The 27,042-nt window shown below is 43.0% G+C and overlaps 1 protein-coding gene across 1 annotated transcript; it reads right to left on the bottom strand.

Annotated features, from left to right (window-relative positions):
• Positions 1–914: 914 nt before the first annotated feature.
• Positions 915–26,635, bottom strand: FMOD (fibromodulin). The gene is made up of 3 exons (XM_061630383.1): positions 26,461–26,635; positions 13,233–14,243; positions 915–3,012 (listed from the first exon to the last, which is right to left on the bottom strand). Exons 2-3 carry the CDS (start codon positions 14,218–14,220, stop codon positions 2,861–2,863), a joined length of 1,140 nt encoding a protein of 379 aa, XP_061486367.1. The 5' UTR covers positions 14,221–14,243; positions 26,461–26,635; the 3' UTR covers positions 915–2,860.
• Between the last annotated feature and the right edge of the window lie 407 nt (positions 26,636–27,042).

Below are 27,042 nucleotides of genomic sequence, written 5' to 3'. Positions count from 1 at the left end.
TTTCTTCACTGCCAATGACCCTGAGGAGGCCTCAGATTTGGACATCTGGCCCCAAGACTGCAGGTCCCCACACCAGCCACCTGGGTTCCTGATTGGCTCCCCTAAGACCACGGAAGATATCAAGCCACCCGGACAGGAATTTCAGAGCTGCTGCTGAAGTGTCTGACTGGTTGTGCATGAGGCTACTCAGGATGAGAGGGAAGTGCATGGAAACAGCTGCTAGGATCAGGACCTAACTGAGAGCCAGGAACGGGGTGGAGCCTTCAGCTCCTCTATAAACTCTCAGTCTGAGCTGCTTTGTTGAAGCAGCAGTAGCACTCATTCAAGTTTCATTTCCTGGCTGAGGAAAGGGAAAATGGTGTGGAGGCAATTAATAGAGTGTAGTGGCTCCTGAAATTGGCTCAGTTTCTAAGATGGGATGTTTCCAGTTTGAATACTGATTAGGGAGAATCTAATCTGAAGAAAATGAGGGTCTTTTTTAATAATTAGGTTTTTATAACCCTAATGATTATCAGTCCCTTTTAAAGGTGTGCCTGCCTTTGGATCTTGCTGCAATTCTAGATTAACTATTAAGCATTAAAGCAAAAAGTATGTGAAACAGTACCATTCCCTTTCCCCCAGAAAGTAAAATTAGGAGTTTCCTAGAGAAATCCACCTCCTTTGCCTTTGTGAACTTCATTGATCATGCTCATGCTGGGCCTGCTGAGCATAGGTTCCAATGTGAGACACAGTAATTCAATGAATGTATCCAATTCCCCAAATGTCCTATGAAGTGCAGTCTTAAGCTCTTCCAAAGATCTAGCGTGGGCTTCATTCATTTCCTGTGCATTTCTAATTAACAGCAGATGTTTGAAATCTAGCTTGTGTAATCGGTAGTTTTCAAGGCATCCCATGCAATTATAAAAAGGATTTTATTGATCAGTAATGATATCTACAGTTTATACTTCTATATATTTCTTTTATATTGTCAGCATGCATTTTAAACACAGGTGGTTTTGATGGCATTTTGACCTTCTCAGGCTCCCCATAAAACTCATTTGTTCCTTCTTCTCCATCTCCTTCTCTCCCCTCTGTGAGCCATATAGAAACAATGGATGAGGAGGAAGAACCTCAAGATGAAAAAACTGTACATTCTTAGAGCAAGACTTGGTGCTGTAATGTGTATGAAATTCAGCCAAGATTATTCTACAGCCAAGCAAACAAGTTACAACAAATGCAGTTAAACACATGGGACACTAGAATGGGTTTCTGCTGTACAAATCAATTTGGGATACAACTTTTATTGTATTGCTGTACCTGAAAGGGCACTTCTAAAGCAGTACAATTATAAAGCCCTCAGTTTCCCATAATATGCTAGCAGGGCCAGTCATATACCTTGCTGAATGATGGTGAGTCTTGCCAGGTATTTTAATGCTGACTTGGCTCATGCTGTATTTTATAACTGGCTGGAATGTTGCTTCCATACCAGCAGTGTTCTTTATATGCACCCAAGCAGCACATGGAAAAAATATGTATTCTGCAAGCACTAGTTAATAAACTGAACTGTATTATAGCAGAGGGTAGAAAAAACTCCTGCACAGGCTGGAAGACGTTAGTGATATGCAGTGTGAGAAGCCCCCAGTGAGTCTTAATGTCATTAGAAATATACAAACCCATAAAAATTCACTTCCTATGGATTTTTTTCTCATACAGACACCATGTGGATAGAGGAAATTTTCTACACATATGATGGACCTGCCCAATTGTGTGAAACAATTAATGCTATATTTGATTATGGGGGCGCTCTTACTGTTTGATCAAATGATCACTCTCTATCTATCTAAATGCCATGGCTTCAGAATCCCTGTTGGGTTTAATCTTTCTGCTGAAACACGACTGATTGCACAAAACTGGAAAAAATAAAAACAAATTGAGACTAAGACATGTCTGTTACACTGTGGAAAATGTAAGAATAGTGAAGAGGAGGGGAATTGCTCTTCCTGGAGCTGCAGGAATATTGGAACACATTTGTCTTTCCAGGGTAAATTGTGAGCACATTATGAGCGATAGCAGTTTTCTGTGCTTTTGTAACTTCATGGTAAAATCTGATATATAGCCTCACTTTTATGCTGTTGCATGTAGTTGTAGGGCTTTTGATTCCTTGTGTGTATCTTTGTGTGTTGTAATCAGCATGGAAAAACAAACTGAAAAGAGGGGGAGAAAATGCCATAAGGATGCTACTTGGTCAGCACCAGGGTAGCTATATTCATCTCTGGAAACCAGCTAAAGGCCTGGACCATATCCCGTCAGTAATTTTCTTTCTCCCTGTCTCTTTTCCTAGTTCCCCACCCTGTCTCTGTAATAGCTCCTTGCTGTGTGGCCAACTGTTTATAATCTGTTTTCATCTTGTTTGGATTCAATCTCATCCGCCCCCACCATGTGCGCACACTTTTTTTCATTGCAACCCTCCCACAAGGAAAAACAAACCCCAAAGGCATCCCAGCTGGCATCAAATTTCAAAAGCTACACGTATGAAATGAAACAAAAGCTTGACCACCACCCACCCAAACAGAAAAACACATGCTGCCTGACAGCATGTTATGAAGACCACATACTGTAGCAGATTAGTTGCTGAAGTGGGAGACTGAAAGAAGTTGGGCAAAGACTTTTGCCTGGAGAGGTGCTGTCACTTCTTTGGCTAATATGGGGCAGCATCTATTGGGTCAAGTTTATCAATCCCTCCTACATTATACAATTGCAGAAGCTGAGTCAAATGAAGCAGTGTTAAATTGAGACAGTAGGCCTCTGCTCCCGTGTGATCGCAGGAAAGGTCTGGCCTTGTTATGAGGGAAGGGGTTAAGGAAAGGAGCCAAGGCAATGGCTAAATCTCTATGACGCTGGCCCATCGCAGGCAGAGTGGGGCGTCAGAAGGAACGTTATTCCGACGTATCTCATTCCCATCCAATCTCAAGACTTGTAGCCTGGAAAAATTCATGATGTCTATGATGGTGCAGAAGCTGCTGATGGTGAATTCTGGGAAGAAGGAAAAAGAATTTTCAAGTCATTTCCACTCTCTTCAAACACGGTCTTGTTTACAGCTTTTCAAGTGTTAATATAAGCTATATGCTACATTCCTACAAATAGAGATAAACAAGCTCATGAGCATCCAATTCCCAGTACAGTATAACTTCAGGAATGAGCTGGTTCATGGGGAGCTGTGTGACAGCACAAGAGCAGCATTTCTACCAGCTGATGTGCAGTAGAAGAGGCAGTGAATGTAAAATTAACACGGTAATTTGCTGGGAATTCAGCACACTGACCTTTGACATCATCACTGAGTAAAGCTCAGATTTTCTCTAGTTGATCTGCTAAGCTGTAGCCATACAGCTGGCACAGTAGGAGTTGCTGGAAGTTTAACATTTTTAAAGGTCTAATGTTTAGGCCATTTTCATGGATGATACAGAAATCACTGTTTAAATTGGACACCATTCCATAATGAATCGCAAACATCTGAGATCAGAGACATTTTGCACTGCAGTATTTTTCCACTCTGAATTCACTCACTACCATCTTTTAGACTAAGAGAGGGCATTCTCTTTCTCCTCAGAGGAGCTGAGATCCAGAAACTTCATATTCAGTAATAGCACTGATGTATTGTTGAAAGAATGATACATCACAGATGCCTGAAAACAGCACATAAAGTACTGCATGCACATGTAAAATCCACTGGGCGATCACTAAAATTTAATAGAGCTGCTTCCACACTGGGTATTTGTAGTGGAAAAGCCACTTTCTTTACTTACTGTTTATAAGACATCTGCACAAAGTCATGAACAAAATATCTCCCACTCTTGTTTTCCCTGTTTAGCTCCCCCCTTCCCTGAGCTCAGAAAATCTGGCTTTTTGTAAACTAGACACATAATTTCCCTGGGTGTAGATGGCCTATTGCACTGTTATTCTGGTCAATTAAATTGCTCTGGCCTTTTTCAAGATGGTGCTCTTTCCATTTCCTTCTCCATGATCTGTCTGTCCTCTATGGGAATCAACTCTACAACTGTTAACTCTTCCCTTTCCAAAGAAGATTACCTTTATGTCTATCCCCCACTCCAAATTGCAGTGAAGTGCAATTTATACCCCGCTTTTTGAGAAACCTTCTCCCCAAAGAAGCTTACACCTATATTTAAAATTACAAATCAACATTACAATATATAAACAAGGTAAAATAGCCAATTGGTAATTAACACAACAATCCAAACTAGGGTTGCCAGGGCCATGGCCTGATCCTGATGCTGTATCTTTAGGAGAAGAGAAGGTCAGCCAAGTGCAGGTGTTCTTGCAACTATGTAATGAGAAAAACCACAAGGTGGAGTTCTCCCTCCCCCCTCCACAACTTTTAAAGATACAGAAGACCTCTTGGAGGTCGGGTCTGGCAACCAAGAGGTCTTCTGTATCTTTAAAAGTTGGGCAGGGGGAAGGGAGAATTCCACCTTGTGGTTTTTCTCATTACAGAGTTGCAAGAACACCTGCACTTGGCTGACTTTCTCTTCTCCTAAAGATACAGGATCAGTCTCAGGCCAAGAACCTGGCAACCCTAATCCAAACCTCTTTACAGCACCTGGGAGCATGCTGATGGGGTTCCTGCTGGTGGGAACCTGCCTAAAGCCCTGAAATGGGATGTTCTGCGGGCTCAGAGTCTGCTATATTCCCTAGCCAGTCTCACAGATGTCACAAAGACTGATAGTTCTGCTCCCTCCTCACATTCCCCCGAAGCTGCCATGATCAGCAGGGCTATGAATGCAGTGAAAGGCCACTGCTTTCAAAACCTTGCTGCTGAGGAGTGAGAGTTAGGATTGCACCCTAATCTAATAGATAAAGCCAGCAAAGCAACAATAAAATGCAAAAGGCCCACAATATAAGACCTCCCCCACCCAACATACATTATCCACGAAAGGCCACTGAAAAGCGATTGATGTTCAAAACTTCCTTAAACATTGCAAGGCCTGCATAATTGCAGAAGGGACTAAGTTCCACAGCCCTGGGGCCTCAGCTGAGAAGGCTGTATTACAGATGCCCACCAGCTTAACCATCTTTACCTGTGGGATGATCAAGAGTGCAGTGAGAGGAGGAGGGAGTATTTAACTCACAGTGGTCCCAATGAAAAGTACCCCTTCCTCTCAACATTTGGGACTGAGGAAATGGGGGACTGCCCACTTGGCTACAGAGTGTTAGAAGTCTGGAAGCAAAGTTGCTCTTCCACTTCCAGCTTAAAGCAGAACAGCACTGATTGGGTGCTGCTCAGCGGTGGCTGGTGGCTCCATATCAGTGGGGCAGTGAATCCGTTCTGGGTTTTAGTGTGAACTGCTCTTTGAAAGTTCAGACTCTAAACCCAGAGTGGATTCCATTGCCCTATTGACATGGAGCCACCAGCTGCCACTGGTTCTGCTAAATCATCCACATTTGGAAGCACTTTTGGATTCTCTTGTATGTGATATATGATTTTCACATATGCGTGCAAAAGTTTCAAAAGAGACTTAAAAAGTGTTCTTACTATTACTTAACATCATGTGTAACTAAACTGACTCTATATTATTTTCTTGTTTACCTTCCTTTCCATCTTCCTTCCTTTTATTGCCTTCCTTGCGTCAAAGTAACTTTTTGTTTACTTTGTAAACAACTTTGTAAATAACTTTTTGTTTACTTTGTAAAGCACTCTGCATCTTGATAGGCACTATATCAAGAATGGGGAACCTCCAACTTGCAGGTCTAATTCGGCCTGCCAGGCCTCCCCATTTCACTCGTAAGTCCATTTTGACCAAGCCATGCCTACCTGCCTACACATTATATATTGTTACGGGTTTGGGGTTGAAATGGATGGTTTCTATGAGTCCCCTTCCAGCCTCTGATTTGGAACCCTGCACCTGGGGTGAAAAACCTGCTCTGCTGATCAGATGAGTTCCTTTTGTCAGTCTAATAGAGTGGCCAGGTGAGTTAATGGGCCTATCAAGTGCCCATTAACTGGGCCAGGGAGATCCTATTATTGAAACTCTTCAGGAGAGACCCTCCCCTTCCTGAGGCCAGGGAGAGGCTTGTGTTTTGTGTTGAGTCTGAGGAAAAGGCTGGGGATTGCAGGCAGGTAGAGAGGCTGGCTCTCTGCACCATGGCTTTAGGGTGCCTCCTGTAAGCCTGATAGAAAACGCAAGATCTGTTGGACTGCTGATGCCTTGAACTCCTCCATCCTAAGCTCAAGTTGGAATGTGTGTAAATCAATAAACAATATTTCATAAAGACACCACAGTCTCCGCCAACCTTCTTTCCAAGGAAATCAAACCTCTGGGTGAGCACAAGAACCCCTGGAAATCTCTCACTGCTCGGAGATTGGGGAGACATGCAACAATATGATGTCAAAGGGTTTTGCAAGACCCAACCATCAGCTATTGCAAACTGGGAGCTGAAGTCCATTGGAAAAAGTATTCCCTGCTGTCAGTATAAATCCAGGGAGTCCATGTAGAGCAGGAAGACCCCCAGCTCTAGCAACTGCCCTGGTAATTTCCTCTGTTATTTTAAAATAAAGCCATCCCTAGTCCTCCAGTGAACTCTGGAGATAGGGGATGGATTGCAGAAGGTGTGTATCCTCAAAAGATCATGCTGCAATGTTCCTTATAAGCCGCCAGAGGGCAACCAAGGTCTAGAATTTGGCAGCAAATGGTCAGATTTCCTTGAAACAACTGCTCCTGCTTTAAAGCTGGAAAGGACTTGTATGCTACAAGGGGCGTATAGGAAAAGTTCAGAACTACAAGAGTCCATCTTTCACACATTGCCTGAGGAAGGGGCAGGCATCTGAATGGGCCAGAGATGCCTTGCATCTTTGCCAGTGTTGAGAGAGACCCATTTTATGGAGAGGAACTACAGGACTACAATCTGAGGAAGCAGAAGTATGCAAGACTGTTACAAACTGGCATGCTGGCAGAGTCAGGCCAGCAATCTACATGAAAGCATTCTGACATTCATGATGTCATACACACATTTATAGCCTAGAAATCATATCCATCCTTTATTGGTTGCTAAAGATATGCTTCATTTTTCCCCTTAGATTTATATCTTGCCTTTCTTGCACCATGAAATCCTAAGTGGCATACATATAGTTCCCAGCTGGTTTCCTGTCCAGGCACTGATCCAGACCCACATTAGAGATACATTTGTGGTTTTGCTGGCTTCAGTGCAACTCCACTTCTGTTTTTTGAACATGGGGACACACGATGCCAGGCTAACTCCACCCTGATGTGTCTGATGAAAACATTTTGCTCTAGCTCAGGCAGACACAGTGATAGGCCCAACACTTTGCTGTGGGTGGTCCTAATCAACAGCTGGGAAGGGAGATGGGTCCTTTCCGGGCAAAGTTGTTTCAAAAAACAGCCAGGGAAAATGGTCTGCTGCTTTTGAAGCAACTAGTGTGTCTGCAGCCCCAGATCTGCTGAGCTTCAGCAAGGGGATGGCCCCATGTGCCTTCATGTGCCATACTCTCTGAGAACATATTGACCTTCTGGATAACATATCACAACAGGCAGACCTAATCTCCATGCATTTGCAGAATCCTTTGGAAAACCAGTTACCCGCATAGCTGAATCAAAATCTTGTATTAGTAAACCTCATAGGTTAATTTGTTTATTGGTAAAAAGTAATTCCTTTTGTGGGTTGAAAATCAGTGGATGATCCCAAGTTTTGTATTTTCAGATACTGTGAATACTGCCCTGTTTACTCTCTTAATGATACCTGCTATATATTTAAGATCTCTGTATAATATAATAAATAAATATAATATAATAATAATAATAATAATAATAATATCTCTGTATCCCTGTAAGTTGCTTGGGCAGGGATCTGTCCTCTTGTGCTCTATAAAGCATTATGCACATTGATGCCATTCTATAAATACTATCAATAATAAATCTCCACAATGTACACCCACAACAATCAATTTTCTTCTCAGCTAAACCCTCCCCCAGCTGTTCCAGTTTTTTTTACAGAAGTCATTTTACCTGTCCCTCACCACACTGTTTTAGTTGTCTTTTTCTTCTTCTTCATTTCTGTTACAATTTTTCTTGTGGTAATGGTGGGGACTAGAGCACATCCTCATAATTGCATAAGATCTTCAAAATTCAGACACACTACAGAGTCATATGAAGAAAGTATTATGATAGTTGCTCTTGATTTTTTTTAATGATTCCTGGTCTCAGTGTGTATGATTATGATTCCTTGTCTCAGTGTGTATAATTGTTTGCACAGATTTAGAGGAACACTTGTGAAAGGGAAATGTAAATCAGATGCACATGAAGACGGTGTATTCAAATCCATTTAATACCAGGGGGAGGGAACCTCAAGCCCAGGAGCCAAATGTGACCTGCCAGGCCTCCCCCAGACCACACCCTTCATCAGCCCTGCTTCACATCCTCCATGAGGGTTTGTGCCTGGCTCGAATGTGTCCTTGAACTCTGATAATGCCTCCTGCTTGCCTAAATAGAGGATAGAGAGAGTTGTGTGAGGTTCGCAGAAACTAACCTACTGAACAAAGGTAAAGATTGCAAAAGTAAAAAAGGTAAAATAAAATAAGGAAAATTTACATTTGTTGCTCCACCCACTTTTGCCTCTGGCCCCACTGACCACTGGCCCACATGCCCCAGAAGTTTGCCCAGAAAGGAATGTGGCTCTTCTTGGGCTGAAAAAAGTTTCCCAACCCTATTTTAATAACTGCATGCTGCTAAAGGGGTGGCAAGGGAGATTCACTGATTTGTGAGCTGTTACCCATATGGACCAGGGGACAACTTCACAGTCATCAGAATCTAAGACAGGAGTTCCCAAACTGTGGTTTGTGGATCACCAGTGGTCCGTAAGCTTCACTCAGGTGGTCCGCAGCATGCCCGCATTAAAAATTCATATTGATATTTAATTGGATTTTTATTGCTTCTTTTATTTCTTATATTGCATTTTATTGTATTACAAATTGAATTCTATGGAGTGCGAAGTGTAACACAATAATATAACAAATAAAAGAAGCTATTAAAATACAATTAAAAATTGTTCAGCATCCAGCACAGTGCACTGCAATTGTTACAACAGGAAGAAAAATCATTAAGTGGTCCATCAAAGTCTTCAGCAATTTTCAGTTGGGGGGGGGAGTTTGGAAACCACTGCTCGAAGAGATAGGTTGGAAAGGGTCTGGGCCTGGAGGCAGACACCAGTTTTTGAGAGGGTTGAAAGTAGCTTGTGGGAGGCTTCACTTCCCATGCTCTGTGTACACATGTGCACACACCTCTGTTTTGCTGTACTATATTGCCTGCAGTCAAACAGTTCTGGCAGATTTTTTTGGCGGGGGACAAATGCCTGCAAAACCTAAAATAAAATCTGAAAAAATCCAGTGCCTGCAACACCCCAAATTGGCCCAATGTACACATCAGGAGCAGCATCACTTATTTCAAACCACTTTCAGCTTCCTGAAAACACTATCATTGGTCCCTAGCCTATGCCTGCTAAACTCCAGTCCAGTCTCCTGACCACTGTTCCATTTCTGTCTATACAGAAGTGATTAGGGTTTGTAAACTTCTTTGAGATTGCCAGATGAAAAGAAACTGGAGAAAGACAAATGGCTATTCTTCATCTCAGATGTGCCTCAAAATAACAGCATTCTGCCCAAGAGATAACGACACCCTAATCTTAAAAACCCAGCCGCCGCCGCCACCAGGTCTATATATAAAACAAACTCAGCTACTGAGTCTTGTTGCTCTTCCTATGGAAAAAAAAGCAAAGGTCTTCTGAGAAACTCGTTAAAAAAACTTTAAAGGTCAGCTACAGAGCAGCTTGAAAAATGATTGAATAAATAAAGAGAAATCCAGAGAGATGGTTTAATGGCTTTGCTGCCATACAGATGTGAAGCAAAACTTTGAGATGATTGCAATATTTGTCAAGGTGTTCCAAGTGCAAAGCCATGCCTCTCCCCTCCAAAAAACTGATTGGGGGGCAGGGCAAGGAATCTTCAGAAAGTCTCCAGCTCTGTTTTCTGAAGCCAGAGACACATGACATGACACTAGTCAAACTCCACCCCTTTTTACATGTTTTAAATGCATTTTAAACCGAAGCCAGAGAAAACAGCCTGGCTGCTTTTGAAACAGCTAGTGTGTCTACAGCCTAAGCCTTGACAAGTTCAACAGGTGGGAACTACCTTCCCTTTCCCTTTAGACCAAGGGTGAGGAGCATATGTCCCTCCAGATGTTGCTGAATCCCAACTCCCCTCATTCCTGACCATTGGCTATATTGTCTGGGGCTGATGGAATCCTGAGTAAAAAAATATCTGGAGGGCCACAGGCTCCCTGCTCCTGTTCCAGACTTTCCCCCCAAAATACACCCATATGATTTGTTTGTAGTTTGGACTCCATATAGACCTGGATATAAATGACAAAATAACTGGAATAAAATGTTAATTTCAGAAATGGCATCAAAATTGAAATATATGCATAAACGTTTGTCATGAAGAACTTGGGCTTATCTGCAAAGGAACTCAAAGTACAGATAATGCTTTGTAATAACTGTTAAGTAGTAGTAGCCATTTATGGACTCAGTTACATTATGCTAAAAAAACACAAGCCATCTCAACAGACCTTATGAACAAATAGCCAATAGTAATAGTCAATAATAATTGCAATGGAGATTATTACTGAGAATATCTGTATGTATAGGCCACATTCAGACATAATACTAAACTATGGCTTATTGTTATCAGAATGTACCACTCAAGCTTCAGGCTTTCACATTTTGCCTTGAAGAGGAGGAAATTTGAAGCTTCTGTAACAAACTTCCCCATTTCATGTGAACATGGAAACTGATCTGTACAAACTAGTATCAAACTATGGGCACTTCCAAATGTGAACAATTTGAAAAGGAGATGGACTGCCTTCAAGTCGATCCCGACTTATGGCTACCCTATGAATAGGGTTTTCACGGTAAGCAGTATTTAGAGTGGGTTTACCATTGCTGCACAAGCCAGCCCCTTCCTTGTCCACAACTGCCAGCTGGGGGCCCCCTTGGGACTATGCAGCTTGCCCACAGCTGCACAGGTGGCACATAACCTCTGAGCCACTCACTGTGGGGGTGATCTTTAGCTAGCCCTTTATACCCAAGAGACACGAGCAAGGATTTGAACTCACAGACTCTGGACTCCCAGCCAGGCTCTCCTCCCCACTGTGCTATACCAGCCTATTGTGAACAATTTAGATGTGGACAATTTCTACTCTTCAGTCTGGAAGTGGAATAGCAATTCTGCTTCCAAACCTTTCTCCCATATAAAATTATTCTTTCTCATCCATTCTAGGACTCGCATTCTGTCTACATACAAGAACTCTGCTGTAGAAAGGATATAAAATTTTATCATTTGATAAAAGAGTTCCAATGGAGATGAAAGATTTAAAGGCAACTATATAGCTGCTATTCTATGTACCCTTATTTTGAAGGAAGTTGTTGCACTGGAGATTACTTCTGAATAAAGCTGCACAGAAGTACTGTGCACCTAAGCCCTGGAGAATTAAGCAAAACCGATAACTGATTTGAAGGTTTAACATCTTGATCCTTCAACAGCCATGCAACAGCTAGACCTGGCTCTTATGTGACACTTAAATCTTCATTTTAAGCTAAAGAAGCTGTTTTGCTCTCTGTGTAATCTGCAAAGTTACCTATACAAAGTTACCTATTTAGTTCCACCTTGTTGTGACCATCACTTTAATACACCCATGTGTACAAGAGGGCAGAATATCATCCATTCTATTTCATCCATTGAGTGGTTCTTCTTTCTATACGCTCATTTCTCCTTGAAACATGAGCATGCCGCTGGTATACATGATGACTGGCACCATGTCATAAAATAATATGAATGCAAAAATGCTTCCATTTGGTACTGGAAGCACCAGGTATTCTTTCTTGCATTAATGAGAGCATCTTATAAAATGCATATAGATGGGAAACACTGTTGACAAATGCAGACCGTGTGTGAGGAAGGGATGGGGCAGGGGAGGCTTTTGTTCTCTTTGGCCTCAGCTAGGGGAATGAGGATATTCCCACCCTGTTCCTCCTCATACATCAGGGATGGGGAACCATGGGCCCAGGGGCCAAATATGGCCCTCTAGGTTTCTCTCTTTGGCCCTCAGGAATCTCCCCAAGCCACATCCCCTCCTCAGCCATATCCCCTCTTCCCAGGTCATACCCCTCACCAGCCCTCCTTTGCATCCTCCTTGAGTATTTTTGCCTGGCTGGAATGTGCCCTTGAACCCGGATAATGCTTCTTGCTTGCCTGGATGGACAACAGAGAGGGGTGTGCAAGTGTGTGTAGAAAGGAGCTTACAGAACAAAGGTAAAATTCACATTACTTCCTCTGCTCACCGTGGCCTCTGCCTCTGCCCACCACCACCATGTGGCCCCTGGAAGGGTTGCCCAGAAGGAAATGTTACTCTTGGACTGAAAAAAGATTCCCTGGTTTATCTTTCTTTCCCTGTCTCTTTCCCAGTCCCCAACCCTTGTCTCTTTTATTTTTCTTTCCCCATAGAGAGCCACATAGCCCCTTTCATTTGAGTCCCCCTTTCCCTCCCTTTCGTTTGTTTCTTTCCAGCCACTTCCTGGTGCCCTTGCCAGTCCATTACCCATGAGGAATGCTCTCTCAGGGTCAAGGGAACTGGCTGATGGGAGTGGGGGGAGATCTGCTTGCCTGGTCCTCCACAGCAGGGCTGCTGGTCCCCACACAGTTCCCTTCTCTGCCTTCTGCCTCCTCCTTAACATCTGGATGCTCCTTCAGCATCTGGGGGCTTTGGAAGGGGAGGGTGCCCCCTGACCTCCCACACCATGTGGCATGGGAATTCAGTGACAGGAACAAAACTCACTGATCCTGGTTTCAACTACTGTGCTCTCATTTCGTGCTTTAACAATTACCTGGCTTTCCAAAGAGCCAAGAGTGCAGAGTCTAGGCCAAGGATAGGGCCCTCCAGATGTAGTTGGACTCCCAACTCCCATCAGCCGCATCCAGCATAGCCAGTGGTCAGGGATGATGGCAGGACTGTAGTCCAGCCACATCTAGAGAGCCACAGGTTCTCCATCCTTGGTCTAGGTTCTCCTGATCACTTTATTCTATTCTTGCCATTACAAAATGGCCCACCCACTCACAGCATAACTGTTTCAATGCAACCCTAAAAGCGCTCCACATTCAAAATGCTGTTGCTCACCATTTATTTTGTTTCCTTGGAGATAGAGATTCTCAAGGCTTGTGCTGACCCGTGGTATCTTCTGAAGCCTGTTGTAAGAGAGATCCAGTTCCAGGAGACTGCTTGCATTGAAAGTGTTGGGGGAGAGTCCTTCATTTGTCAGGCTATTATGAGAAATACGTACATAGAGCAATTTTGGGGAGACCTTGAAGTAATCATCAGGGATAGTATGTAAATGATTATGTTCCAGATACAGCTGCTCCAAGGCAACTGGAAGACCATCGGGGACTTTTCTGAGTTGGTTATAGCTCAGGTCCACAAGAATCAAAGATTTTAACCCTTTGAGGTTTGAACCAATTTCTTGGATCTGGTTGTGACTGAGGTAGAGGGCAGTGAGGTTCTCTAGGCCTTCAAGGGCATTAGATGGGACCTTGGAGATCTGGTTATAAGCCAGGTGAAGCTCTCGTAGTGACCGTGGCAAAGGGGTAGGCATCTTGGTCAAGTTGTTATGGTCAAGGTATAACCTCTCTAGGTTCTTAAGCTTGGCAAAGACCCTCTTGCCCATTTTCTCACTGGTTATTTGGTTGTCATGCAATGCAAGCCACTCCAGGTTGGTAGCATTGTCAAAGGCTCCATCTTGGATAGCAACTATTTGGTTGTTCTGGAAGTAGGCATATTTCATCCGGGAAGGCACAAAAGGAAGATACCTGAGATTGCGAGTGTCACAGTACAAGGCAGAAGAGAAATTGGGTGGGCATTCGCATTCTTGGGGACATTCCCTGGAAACAGGTGGTTCAGGGACAGGGTCCCCAACAGAGGATCCAGCTGGCACGTAAGAGTAAGAGGAATATGGGGGAATCTCATCTTCATAATATGGCGAATAGCTGTAGGATGAGGATTGGCTGCGTAAATAGTGCTGTAGCCAGACGACGTCCTCATACTGATCATCGTACTGGCTCAAGGACACTCTGAAGAGGCCAACTATAATCAGAACAGAAGCCCAGTGCATTGTGCCACAAACTTTGGACCAACCTATAAAAAGGGTGCAACAAAAAAGAGGGAAAGAACAACCATACAAAAATGTTAACTCAGGAAGAGAAAGATTAAGTAGCAGTCACAAACATATGTTAAGGAGACAGAGGCTTCACATGTGCATTAAACATGATAAATTTCCATTAATTTCTGTATAGGGCCATTTTATGCAATCAAGAAGATCAAATAGTAAAGCTTTTCATATCAGGCTGCAGGTATGTGTGTATGTAACATATGGGTATATAACATGCAGAACTGCATGCTTGAATGACCCCCTTTTCCCTGCTCACACAGAAAAATTGCATGTTAGGAGCTAGGCCAAAACAGAGGCTAGTTTTATACCTACCAGGAGTTTTTTTCCCCCTTCACTGGGGAGCATTAAAGCATTCAGTCCTTCACTAAAATGATACAATCTAGGAAAGCCTTACCACTTGTTTCTGCTGATTATAGAAACTGTCCTTAAGCCCATAGAAGGGAACCTCATTCTCACTAGGTCAAGGAAAGCAATGCAATGACTGAAGGACTTGCCCAAGCCCATAGAATAAATCACTGGCATGTGAGAAATAGAATTCACAAGTTGAACCCTGCAACAAAATGCTGCACTGTGGAGTGCTTCTGTTCAGAATTCCAGCCACTCCAATTCTCCCTCCACTTTTTCTCTCAGCCACTGACTGGTCAGTTTCACCTTAGAGCAAAGGCACAGGCTTGTCAATTTATTGAAAGCAAAGCAAAGACACAGGCTGGTCAGTGTCAGCTTAAAGCCAAGGCACAGGCTTGAAAGTCATAGCAAAGCCCAGCTGCTCAGTTTCACCTTAAAAAAAGCTGAACAATTTTTAATTGTATTTTAATAGCTTCTTTTATTTGTTATATTATTGTGTTATACTTCGCACTCCATAGAATTCAATTTGTAATACAGTTCATTCTGTCCAAAGAGGAACTAGTTCCAGTTAAAGTTTGTCTGTTTATAACATGAATTAGTTCAGTCCAAGTTCATTCAAACAATTTTTTTTAGCTTGTAAAAAGTTCATCCTCTGGCATTTCCCCCCCCACACACATGCTGGATATTACAAACTACTGTGCTTAAGTGTAGGGCCTAAAAGTAAATTGGGGGCCACAACAAGTAATAATATTCTGACAGACAGAATGTAAACAGGTGAAACTTTCCCCGTATATGTATTTCCATACTAGGGAAGGCTTACCCTATTTAATTTCTGCCTGCCACATAGCTATTAAAGGCACAAGACCTCATTCTCTTTGTTCCTGTTCCTGTACTTCTCACTGGTAGCTACTCCTGTTGGAAGTGGGCAAATATCTTCAGCAGGGAAAATACAGGAAATGCCTCATATTCCTTCCTTCTGATTGCTTAGCAACAGTGATCAAGAGACCTTAGCAACAGCAACACCTCCTAATATGCCTTATAATTTTACCTTAAGATTTTGCTTTCTAACTTTCTTTCAGATGTCCAGTTGACTTTTTTTTTAAAGAAACTAAGAGCCTCCTGCTGGTGGAACAGGCCCCCCAGTGTGTATGCGTGCCCCCCTGCACGGCCCCCGATGTCCCCCCTACCTGTCTAGTCTTTACCATTGCCCTTAATGAAGATGGCGGCCACAGTTTCCCTAAGGGGAATGAAGCCTCCGCTGCCATCTTTGTTGATGCCACATGTGTGTGCTACATGCGCACACATCTCTGCCATCAACTAAGATGGCGGCAGTGGCTTCTGTTCCTTAGGGAAGTTGCAGCCGCCATCTTCATTAAGGGCAATGCTAAAAAGCCAGCTGACAGGTAAGTGGGGGGCGGGGGGGCGTGGATTGTGGAAGGGGAGCAGAGGGGCCCTCAGGGGCCCCTAAGGAACTCCTGTAGCTCTGGGGCCCTTGGGTCAGTGCCCAACCTGGCCGCCCTTTAGAACCGGCCCTGTGGACTATTGGCTATGCTGGCTGGGGCTGAGGGGAGTTGGAGTTCATCAACGTCTGGAGGGTTCCACATTGGCTATCCCTGGAGTAAACTGTTTAAACCTCAGTCATATAAAGTAGGGTGAGGACAGCGCTGTCCAGTTCTCATACCAAAACAAGTATGCAGGGAGCTAAATTGTCCCTGCACTTGCCACATCTCTCCCCTACAGTCTGTCCCCTCTGATACTTTCCTCTTAGCTGAGCTCAGTTATGATATCAGAACTCAGCTGAGGATAAAAGTATCAAGGGGTGTCAATTGTAGCGAGTTAAAATATGGCTGAAGGAGGTGTGAGCATTCCTCATGTCTACTCCAATTTTTAGGACAAATATCTTACTTTATGGGTACCTGCGGAAGGGCCAGATTTAAACAAACAGGTCTACAGACTTCACATTTCATTAAGCGCTTAGGACAAATTACCCTTAAAAGAGCAGCTACGTGTAGCAAAACCCTAAGAGTCCCTTCTCCCCTGCAAAGTGTTCTCAGGAGGGGGTGATATACACTGAGGAGTGTTTAACCCTTTCTCTGCCAGCCCCACCCAGAAGATTTCCCATAAACATTTATCCCTGAAAGTGTTCCCCTAAACATAGGTCACCTCTCCCATGAGGAAAGGTTAAGAACATAAGAGCCTGTATGATCAGGCCAATGGCCCATGTAGTCCAGCATCCTTTAGAAATTTATCCTTGAGAAGGGAAGACTTAGTGGAGATATGATAGCACCCTTCAAGTACTTGACAGGTTGTCACACAGCAGAGGGCCAGGATCTCTTCTCGATCACCCCAGAGGGCAGGACATGGAATAATGGGCTCAAGTTACAGGAAGCCAGATTTTGACTGAATATCAGAAAAAACTTCCAAACTGTTAGAGCAGTACAACAATGGAAACAATTACCTAAGTAGGGTGGTGGGCTCTCCAACACTGGAGGCATTCAAAAGGCACCGGGACAGCCACCTGCCGGGTTTGCTTTAATTTGGATTCCTGCATTCAGGAGGAAGCTGAACTCGAAGGCCTTATAGGCCACTTCCAACTCTACTTTCCATGAGTCTATGATCTGTTCTCACAGTGGCCAACTAATTGCCAATGGAAGCCCACAAGAAGGACCTAAGTGCAAAGAGCACTCTCCCCTCCTGCAGTTTCCAACAATTGATATTTGGAAGCATACTGCCTCTGACTATGGAGACAGAGCATAGTCATCATGGCTAATAGCCATTGATAGCCTTATTCTCCATGGATTTTACTCTTTTAAATCCATCCAAGTTGGTGGCCATCACTGCCTCTTGTGGAAGTGAAGTCCATAGTTTACATATGCACTGAGTGAATTTTGGTCTGTCCGAAATCTTCCAACATTCAGCTTCATTGGATGTCCTTGAGTTCTAGTGTTATGAGAGAGGGAGAAAAACTTTTCTCTATCCATTTTCTCCATGCCATGCATCATTTTATACACTTGCATTATGTCACCTCTTATTTGTCTCTTCTCTATCTCCATCCCCTTGATCATTTTGGTTGCCGTTTTCTGAACCTTTTCCAGCTTTACAATATCCTTTTTGAGGTGAGGTGGCGAGAACTGTACACAGTATTCCAAATGCTGCTGCACCATAGATTTATATAATGGCATGATATCCCAGTTTTATTTTCAATACCTTTCCTAATGATCCCTACCATGGAATTTGCCTTGTTCACAGCTGCCACACACTGGGTCGACATCTTCACTGAGGTATCTACTATGACCCCAAGGTCTCGTTCCTGGTCAGTCACCATCAGTTCAGACCCCATGAGCATGTATGTGAAATTAAGGTTTTTTGCTCCAATATTCATAAATTTTACACTTGTTTACATAGAATTTCATTTGCCATTTTATCACTCAATTTGGAGAGATCATTTTGGACCTCATCTTCTTGTTTTAACAGCTCTGCACAATTTAGCATCATCAGCAAATGTGGCCATCACACTGCGTACACTTAACTCCTCATTTGGACAAAATGTCAATTTTTTAAAGGAAGCCTTCTTGCCTCTAATAGCTTCTTTAACTCCTCTTGTTAATCATGCCAGCATCCTTTTGGCCCTAGTGGCATCTTTCCTGATCTGCGATATCCACTCCAGTTGAGCTTCTAATATTGTGTTTTTAAACAACTCCCAAGCATTTGGAGTGATTTTGACCCTCTGGACTTTGTCTTTCAACTTTCTTTTTACCAATCCCATCATTTTGGGGAAGTTTCCTCTTTCGAAATCAAATGTAACATTGTTGGATTTTCTTGGCAATTGACCATTTACATCTATGTTTAATTTAATAGCACTATGTTCACTTCCCCCAATCGGTTTGACAACACTTGCATCTTGCACCAGATCCTGGGTGCCACTTAAGATTAAGTCCAAGGTCACCATCCCTCTGCTCAGTTCCGTGACCAACTGTTCCAGGGCACAGTCATTTAGGGTATCTAGAAATTTTACCTCTTTGTCATGACTGGAACACATATGTAGCTAGCCTATGTCATTTTCCGGGTAGTTGAAGCCACCCATTACTAAAACATTTCCTAGTTTGGATGCTTCCTCGGTTTCATTTTTCATTTCAAGATCTCCCTGATCTTTTGATCAGGGAATGATAGAATGTTCTCATCACTAGACTACTCTTGGGGCCGGTATCACCACCCAGAACAATTATGTGGAGGAGTCTGCCGCTTTGGTGGTTTCTAGCTTACTGGATTCAATGCCCTTTTTCACATATAGAGTGACATCATCTCCAATATGTCCTCCAGATCAGAGCTTGGAAAAGTTACTTTTTTGAACTACAGCTCCCATCAGCCTAATCCAGTGGCCATGTTGCCTAGGGCTGATGGGAGTTGTAGTTCAAAAAAGTAACTTTTCCAAGCTCTGCTCCAGATATGGTTTATATCTAGGGATATCTGTATCCTATTGGTACCCTTTCTTCCACCAGGTTTCAATTATCTCCACTATATCAATGCTTTCCTCTAAGACCAAACACTCCAGTTCTCCCATTTTGGTTCAGAGGCTTGAATCCAGCAAGCTCGAAACCCCAAAAGAGGCAGACTCCTCCACAGAATCGTTGTGGGTGGTGATACCGTGCCCCAGGAGGGACTTAATACTGGGAATGATCTATCGTCCCCCTGATCAAAATGCTCAGGGAGACCTTGAGATGAGATATGAAATTGAGGAAGCATCCAAACTAGGAAATGTGGTAGTAATGGGTGACTTCAACTACCCGGACATAGACTGGCTGCATATGTGTTCCAGTCATGACAAAGAAGCAAAGTTTCTAGATATTCTAAATGATTATTCCCTAGATCAGTTGGTCATGGAACCGACCAGAGGGACGGCAACCCTGGACTTAATCCTCAGTGGGGACCGGGACCTGGTGCGAGATGTAAGTGTTGTTGAACCGATTGGGAGCAGTGACCACAGTGCTATTAAATTAAACATACATGTAACTGGCCAATTGCCAAGAAAATCCAACACGGTCACATTTGACTTCAAAAGAGGAAACTTCACAAAAATGAGGGGATTGGTAAAAAGAAAGCTGAAAAACAAAGTCCAGAGGGTCACATCACTCGAAAATGCTTGGAAGTTGTTTAAAAACACTATATTAGAAGCTCAACTGGAGTGCATACCGCAGATCAGAAAAGGTACCGCCAGGGCCAAGAAGATACCAGCATGGTTAACGAGCAAAGTCAAGGAAGCTCTTAGAGGCAAAAAGTCTTCCTTCAGAAAATGGAAGTCTTGTCCGAATGAAGAAAATAAAAAAGAACACAAACTCTGGCAAAAGAAATGCAAGAAGACAATAAGGGATGCTAAAAAAGAATTTGAGGAGCACATTGCTAAGAACATAAAAACCAACAACAAAAAATTCTATAAATACATTCAAAGCAGGAGACCATCTAGGGAGACAATTGGACCCTTGGATGATAAGGGAGTCAAAGGTGTACTAAAGAACGATAAGGAGATTGCAGAGAAGCTAAATGAATTTTTTGCATCTGTCTTCACAGTGGAAGATATAGGGCAGATCCCTGAACCTGAACTAACATTTGCAGGAAGGGATTCTGAGGAACTAAGACAAATAGTGGTAACGAGAGAGGAAGTTCTAAGCTTAATGGATAATATAAAAACTGACAAATCACCGGGCCCGGATGGCATCCACCCGAGAGTTCTCAAAGAACTCAAAGGTGAAATTGCTGATCTGCTAACTAAAATATGTAACTTGTCCCTTGGGTCCTCCTCCGTGCCTGAGGACTGGAAAGTGGCAAATGTAACGCCAATCTTCAAAAAGGGATCCAGAGGGGATCCCGGAAATTACAGGCCAGTTAGCTTAACTTCTGTCCCTGGAAAACTGGTAGAAAGTATTATTAAAGCTAGATTAACTAAGCACATAGAAGAACAAGCCTTGCTGAAGCAGAGCCAGCATGGCTTCTGCAAGGGAAAGTCCTGTCTCAGTAACCTATTAGAATTCTTTGAGAGTGTCAACAAGCATATAGATAGAGGTGATCCAGTGGACATAGTGTACTTAGACTTTCAAAAAGCGTTTGACAAGGTACCTCACCAAAGACTTCTGAGGAAGCTTAGCAGTCATGGAATAAGAGGAGAGGTCCTCTTGTGGATAAGGAATTGGTTAAGAAGCAGAAAGCAGAGAGTAGGAATCAACGGACAGTTCTCCCAGTGGAGGGCTGTAGAAAGTGGAGTCCCTCAAGGATCGGTATTGGACCTGTACTTTTCAACTTGTTCATTAATGACCTAGAATTAGGAGTGAGCAGTGAAGTGGCCAAGTTTGCTGACGACACTAAATTGTTCAGGGTTGTTAAAACAAAAAGGGATTGCGAAGAGCTCTCCAAACTGAGTGAATGGGCGGAAAAATGGCAAATGCAATTCAATATAAACAAGTGTAAAATTATGCATATTGGAGCAAAAAATCTTAATTTCACATATACGCTCATGGGGTCTGAACTGGCGGTGACCGACCAGGAGAGAGACCTTGGGGTTGTGGTGGACAGCACGATGAAAATGTCGACCCAGTGTGCGGCAGCTGTGAAAAAGGCAAATTCCATGCTAGCAATAATTAGGAAAGGTATTGAAAATAAAACAGCCGATATCATAATGCCGTTGTATAAATCTATGGTGCGGCCGCATTTGGAATACTGTGGACAGTTCTGGTCGCCTCATCTCAGAAAGGATATTATAGAGTTGGAAAAGGTTCAGAAGAGGGCAACCAGAATGATCAAGGGGATGGAGCGACTCCCTTACGAGGAAAGGTTGCAGCATTTGGGGCTTTTTAGTTTAGAGAAAAGGCGGGTCAGAGGAGACATGATAGAAGTGTATAAAATTATGCATGGCATTGAGAAAGTGGATAGAGAAAAGTTCTTCTCCCTCTCTCATAATACTAGAACTCGTGGACATTCAAAGAAGCTGAATGTTGGAAGATTCAGGACAGACAAAAGGAAGTACTTCTTTACTCAGCGCATAGTTAAACTATGGAATTTGCTCCCACAAGATGCAGTAATGGCCACCAGCTTGGATGGCTTTAAAAGAAGATTAGACAAATTCATGGAGGACAGGGCTATCAATGGCTACTAGCCATGATGGCTGTGCTCTGCCACCCTAGTCAGAGGCAGCATGCTTCTGAAAACCAGTTGCTGGAAGCCTCAGGAGGGGAGAGTGTTCTTGCACTCGGGTCCTGCTTGCGGGCTTCCCCCAGGCACCTGGTTGGCCACTGCGAGAACAGGATGCTGGACTAGATGGGCCACTGGCCTGATCCAGCAGTCTCTTCTTATGTTCTTATGTTCTAGCATTAGCGTATAAACACTTGTATACAGTGTCTCTCTTCAATTATCTTTGGCACTTTTGGTTTGGCCTGTGGTACTTTGGCCTCTCTGAATTCCTATCCTGTACCCCTGCACTCTCATTGCCTAGCTCTAGGTACTACTCCATTTAATTTTCCATCATTTTTGTGTCTTTATCTCAGGTGGGAGATTTGTTCCTAATCAGACCCTCCTCAGCTCCTGTTAGCTTTCCCCCCTCAATCAGTTTAAAAGCTGTTGTGTCACCTTTTTGATTTTAAGCACTAGCAGTCTGATTCCATCCCAGTTCAAGTGGACCCCATCCCTTTTGTACAGTCTTGGCTTGTCCCAAAATGTACCCTCCTGACCTCTTATCTACACATTGAGATTACAAAGGTGTGCCCATCTAGCTAGCCCTGCACATGGAACCAGTATCATTTCAGAGAAAGCCACCTTGGAGGTCCTGGCTTTCAGCATCCTGCCTAGCTACCTAAATTTTGCTTCTAGGACCTCACAACTGCATTTACCCATGATCACTGACTCCTCCCCAGCACTATCTACCAAGCTACCTAGATGTCAGGTGACATCCTTAACCTCAACCTTCATACCAGGCAGGCAAATCATCCTGCGGTCTGCATGCCCATCACATACCCCACTATCTATGTTCCTAATGATTGAAGCACCCACTGCTAGGATTCCTTCTACCCCCACCCCTGAGAAGTATCCTTGGCAAAAGAGGATATCTACTCATCCCACAAAGAATGGCTCCTTTCTAAGGGATAATTTTCCTCTTCCTCAGATAGATGCTCTCCTTCCCCGAGGCCCTCATTCTCTATGATAGCAGGAGAGTGGGACATAGCTATAATGTCCCTGAAGGCCTCAACCACAAATCTCTCTCTCAACTCCTCCAGGTCAGCCACCTTGACCTCAGGGAAGTAAACTTGTTCACAGAGACCCAGGAGCCCATTGTACTGAGGTCACACCCATGGTTGGGGGCACAACAGGCATATAGTCATATATGTGACAGACAGTGCAAAACACTGGAAAGCCCCTACACCCTTGCTGGCTTCCTACCTGCATCATTGCTTTTGTAGTTTATTGAGTTAATTTATTAAAAACTTAGGTTTTGTTTAGGTCATGGAAAAGATGGGCAAAGTGAATTGCCTTGGCCTCTGCACCCTGCTGCTGAACTCGCTCTGTTGCTTAACTCGCCTTGGTGCTTTGTTAGCTGGTACTGAGATGCTTCATCAGCTGGGGGGCTCCCTCAAGCTTGTGGAGCAGCAAAGGTTACAACATTTATGATTTTTTAGTTTAGAAAAAAAGGCAAGTAAGGAGGGATATGATGGAGATGTATGAAATTACGAATGGTGTGGAGAAAATGGATAGGGAGACATTCTCTCTCTCATAATTCTAGAACCTGGGAATATCCATTGAAGCTGAATTCTGGAAGATTCTCTGGACAGACAAAATGAAGGACTTTTTAACACAGTGCACTAACTGAATTTGCTACCACAAGATGGCCACCAACTTGGATGGCTTTAAAAAGCAGGACTAAATGGGCCTTAGGCCTGATTCAGCAGGGCTCTTCTTATGTTCTTATTCAAGGTAGGTTGCCACCTGCGCCCAATCTATGAGAATAGGACCACCTGGCACTGTGTCACTATAGTGCTAGGCAGGTTGTGGGACCAAAGATTTTGCGTACACAACAGTGCAGAGTTCATCTGATTTCAGATGTGAAGCTTAAAATGTCTTTTGACCTTCTCTCTTGCTCCTTATGTTGACATCTTTTCACTGTAATGTGAATGAGCTCACATAGCTTTTTTACATTCAGATTACAATGTTTGAAACAAGAACCACTTTAAGCCTCATGTGTGAAAAAACACACCCCTAATCTGGGGTTGTTAAATCTGCATAGATGCTTCTCTGTGGATCCTTCTGGGTCCTAATGCTGCCTGCCAGTTCCTGCATCAGGGCTGTTCCTTCCTGCCCCAGGCAGGCAGCTTGGCCACTGTCTGCTAAGCAACCGGCTGGAGTCTTCTGATGGCAACAGAAATGTTTGTGAATGGTCTGTTGGGGAGGGGGAGCTGGCCACCACAGCTCCCTTCATTTGACAGCACCACATATCTTATATTGCCGCCCTGGGCTCCTACTGCGAGGAGGGGTGGGATATAAATCTAATAAATAAAATAAATAAATAGTCCAGCAATTGTCCACAGTATGTTACAGAATAAATTCCATACTTCCACAATGTTCCTTATTTTGATGTACAATCCTGTGGCCTGCTAGTGACGTGTGTTTGTAGGTTTTTGCTTTTAAATCCTGGCATAGCAGACAAAGAAGATACAGTCCTCCAGCTTCTGTTATCCATTCCTTGGCCAGTGTGCTGGCTCCCTAGCACAGCACTCCTGCTGGAAGAAAGACAGATGGGAGCCCTAGTGGCAGAATTTTAAGGGCTTCTCCAAATGAAAAACCTAAGGCAGGATCTAGCCATGTGTAATCACTCTTCAGGCCCAATGACTCAAGTCCCACTCTATACCTCTACAGAGTTCTATATTTATTTAAATTTGCTTTTCTTTAAAGTACAATTACCAATAAATTATTATTCATGCCCTATTAGTTTCATATTTCAGAATTCATCCTCTATACAGTCACATATGTATTTTGCAATATTTCCAAAAAATACCTTATATCTTTTGAATAATCTGCTCATGTATGCCAAAAATTAAGGTTTTCCAATTCTGTATACATTTATGATTTGGGTGACTTTCTTTAATACTTATATAAGCAGGAAGCTTTGCCATAACAGTATACTAATACAACTTTGATTCCTGTTCAACAATTGTAGGAAATTGTACAATTCAGTCGATATGCTATGCATGTAACACTCTATGCATTAATGGTACATTAGGGAGCACTAAGTCTCTAAAGAAGTTTAAAAGAATAACAGTAACACTTAAAGGGTACAAGGTTCTCCATATGGGCAAAACATCCACACATGAAGAATTCTCCATTGGGACATAACACTGTTTTGCTCCCCTCTCTCAACATGTATGCTGGCATCACACCAGGATATTACAGGGAATGGGATGTCTCTGCATGCCTCTCATATTCCCCCATCCAGCTCTCCCCTTTCCAATTGGTCAATGAATGCAAGGATCCCCCTCCCTCTGAAATAGGGAAGATTCATGTCTGATTTGATCTTTAAAAAAAGAAATTGAAAAAGAAAAATCGAAAGTATTTACAACAGGAAAAAAAACTTTTTTTATAAGGCCATAAAATGTCAGTGGAAAGTTGTGCTACTTGTCAATATGGTGTCACAAGCACTATCCAATAAATGTCAGCAATATGTATACAGCCACGCTCCGCACATCACTCACATAGATGCACTTGATGAGGAAGGGGCATTTTCCTAGCAGCAATATATATTACTCTTTGAGTTCCGAGCTAGCCAAACATATCCCTACAAAAGAAGTAGTACTTGGACATATAACACCTAAATCCCAATCAGTTTCTGAACAACAGCTATCAATTGCTATACACACAACCACTCAAATGTTGAATAGAAAGACTTTCCTTTTATTTGCATGTACATGAGCACCTGCAACTGTATTTCAGCAGTTACATAGAACATTTCGATTCTGTGCACTGGAAAAGCTTGGCATGCAGGCAATTCTTCAGAAAAACCCACTCATACCATTCCAGCGTCACTTTGCCTGAAAAAATAAAGCATTCCTCTCCCTACTTAGAAAATGGACTTATTCCACTTCTCTCCTCATCAAAAATCAACTGTCTACAATTCCACTACTGAATGCCCATCTTTATAAGCAGTTCTAGAAAGGTCTCTGTTCCTCCCAGGTATTCTGGAGGGTCCTAGAGGGTTGCTCTTGCCTGGTAGCTCTCTTTAGGAGCCAAGTTTCTGGAAAATGTATTTCCATCTACTGTGCACTTTCTAGATGTCCTTCCACAACCACATATTTTAGCTTCTTCAGTCATCTGAACTGAGATTCTGATCCTGTGTAGAGTTGACGTCCCAAAGACAATCTTCACATGCTAGTCATAATTCAGCAGTTATCAACTGTTATTTCCTCCCCGTGGTTACATTTTCACCAATATTATGCACTGCTCTTTGATGCAAATGATACAGTAGCAATGTAGCCAGGTACACAGTGTCCTAGACATACACTGGAGGGAGGCAAAGGGATCTGGAAAGATTGGATGTATGTCTCATCTTGCCTCCCACTGCCAAAATTTCACAAAATATGGAGGAAGAGAAGTCATGATTAATGAGGTCACAATGTTCCCTTCCCCAATTATCAGAACAAGTCTGTATCCTTGCTACCCACCCCATTGCTGTGCTATTCACATGTTGACATCCTAGGTTAGAACTATGCCAGTCCATGTAAAGGAATTGCATTTGCCTTTTTGGCATGTGTATACCAGGAGTTGCTGAAATGTCCTTTCACAAAATATGCAATTCAGAAATTAACTCACCTAGACTCAGAGACACCTTTTCCCAGAGCTTCAGTGTTCGCCTGTGTGATCCTCCTGTGTATTAAAGAGCATGTATGTGCCAAGGTTGGTACCTGCCCAGACTCCTGATCAAATATTGTGCTGGAAGACCATGGGCTCTGCTGGGATGTTTTTGGAGTGACCTCCAAGCAGCAAGCAGTTGCAAACCAGAGTGAAAAGACCTTAAAGCAGCTTGGCGTTATAAATAACTAGAGATTTCTCTCTCTCTCTCTCTCTCTCTCTCTCCCCCTCCCTGCAGAGGGTTTGGCACTTATAGTCTCTCTTTCTGTTTAACAAGTTAGTGGAACCATGGTGGTTTTTTTTTAACAGACTCTTGCTATTGCTGCCTGCATTTCCCATCATGAAGAAGCAAAGAAGACGGAATAAAAAAAAAAAAGATTTGGGGGATTGAGCTGAAACAGTGAAAATAAGTTGTGCTGTTTAGAAATGGACCTTTTCTCCACTACAGATGTAGAAACAAAAGTGATGAAACCTGCAGTTCTGCATGTGGAAAGGTATTTGTCAAATTTTGCAGCAGAATCAGACATTTCATGGTTGACATTC

The sequence above is a fragment of the Rhineura floridana genome, chromosome 6 (assembly GCF_030035675.1).
Source record: "Rhineura floridana isolate rRhiFlo1 chromosome 6, rRhiFlo1.hap2, whole genome shotgun sequence".
In the NCBI taxonomy this organism is placed as follows: Eukaryota; Metazoa; Chordata; class Lepidosauria; order Squamata; family Rhineuridae; genus Rhineura; species Rhineura floridana.
The sequence above is the reverse complement of the archived record's forward strand: the minus strand, read 5'-3'. Positions and strand labels throughout refer to the sequence as shown.

What these genes read in the sequence shown, in the direction of transcription:
- FMOD (XM_061630383.1), bottom strand. Translation starts at nt 14,220, where the DNA reads ATGCACTGGGCTTCTGTTCTGATTATAGTTGGCCTCTTCAGAGTGTCC. An exon ending in CCAAGGAAACAAAATAAATG is followed by an intron (nt 3,013 to 13,232) that starts GTGAGCAACAGC and finishes CCTTCTTCCCAG; the next exon opens with AATTCACCATCAGCAGCTTC.